Below are 1,029 nucleotides of genomic sequence, written 5' to 3'. Positions count from 1 at the left end.
CCACTGTGGTTGAGTTTCCCTCATTCCCACAGCCAGCTGCCTTCCTGGTACAAGTCAGCCCTCTTCAATGAGCTGCACTTCCTGACGGATGGGGGGACCATCTGGATGGAGGTGCCCCCAGATTGCTGTGCTGAGGACCTGCAGGGGCCTGCAGGGGCTGGCCTGTCCCATCTCTTCCCTTTCCTGCGGGAATACGGAAGGTTTGCTTATTTGGAAGGTAACTTGCAGGGATGTGATGGATGGTCCCAAGTCAAGCCCTCCCTGCTACTGTTACCAGATGTTTTTAACCTGCCATGGGAATGCTTTTCACACCACAATGGGTAGGGAGCAGCTCTGTTCCCAGGAAAACCCCTTGCAGCCCTGTAGGATACGGCATGAGGTCTTCCCCAGACCCCTGGTGCTCTACGGAGAGAACAAAACCCGCTTGTAACAGGAGTCTCTGTCTGTGTCGGGAAAGAGTCCACCCTGATGGGCCATGTGTGAGGGAGGACCTGCCCTTCTTTTTCCCTCCTTGAGGCAGGTCTGCTGTCCCTCACCACGTCCCCTGTGTTTCCAGGCCAGGAGTACCGGATGTACAACACCTACGACGTTCACTTCTACGCCTCCTTTGCTCTCATCATGCTCTGGCCCAAGCTGCAGATCAGCCTGCAGTATGACATTGGTGAGGGAGCCAGGAGACCCTGCCTTGGGGCCTGCTGGGGTCTTCAGCTGGGGAAGAGATGAAGGATTTGGGACAGCTCCTGCCATAGAGACCTGTGCCATGGAGCCGGCATCCCTCTCCAGCTCCTCTGCTGTGCCCAGGACTTGCAGATCCCCAGTGTTGCTGCCTCAGCATCTCTGTGCCCAACACTGGATGCCTTCTTGTCGTGCTGGGGGTGTACAGGTGATTGTGTCTGTCGTGGGAGAGCCCCTGGTCTTGCCAGCTCTGTCTGTGCCCCTTGCAGAGGAGACACATTTGGCTGTTTGCAGCCCCTGGTGCTTTGGCTGGGCTTGGGGGCTGCTCGGTGGTGGCCTGAGCAGTGTTGCAAC

General features: G+C 57.5%; 1 protein-coding gene across 1 annotated transcript; it reads left to right on the top strand.

Annotated features, from left to right (window-relative positions):
• Window positions 1-29: 29 nt before the first annotated feature.
• LOC113942743 (non-lysosomal glucosylceramidase-like) lies at window positions 30-887 on the top strand. Its single transcript, XM_027633796.1, has 2 exons — window positions 30-217; window positions 557-887. Exons 1-2 carry the CDS (start codon window positions 106-108, stop codon window positions 721-723), a joined length of 279 nt encoding a protein of 92 aa, XP_027489597.1. The 5' UTR covers window positions 30-105; the 3' UTR covers window positions 724-887.
• Window positions 888-1,029: the final 142 nt, after the last annotated feature.

This window comes from Corapipo altera, unplaced genomic scaffold (genome assembly GCF_003945725.1).
Source record: "Corapipo altera isolate COAL_440 unplaced genomic scaffold, ASM394572v1 61015, whole genome shotgun sequence".
Lineage (NCBI taxonomy): Eukaryota > Metazoa > Chordata > Aves > Passeriformes > Pipridae > Corapipo > Corapipo altera.
Note: the sequence above shows the minus strand (reverse complement) of the source record. Positions and strands in the feature narration are given on the sequence as shown.

What these genes read in the sequence shown, in the direction of transcription:
- LOC113942743 (XM_027633796.1), top strand. Translation starts at nt 106, where the DNA reads ATGGAGGTGCCCCCAGATTGCTGTGCTGAGGACCTGCAGGGGCCTGCA. An exon ending in AAGGTTTGCTTATTTGGAAG is followed by an intron (nt 218 to 556) that starts GTAACTTGCAGG and finishes CTGTGTTTCCAG; the next exon opens with GCCAGGAGTACCGGATGTAC.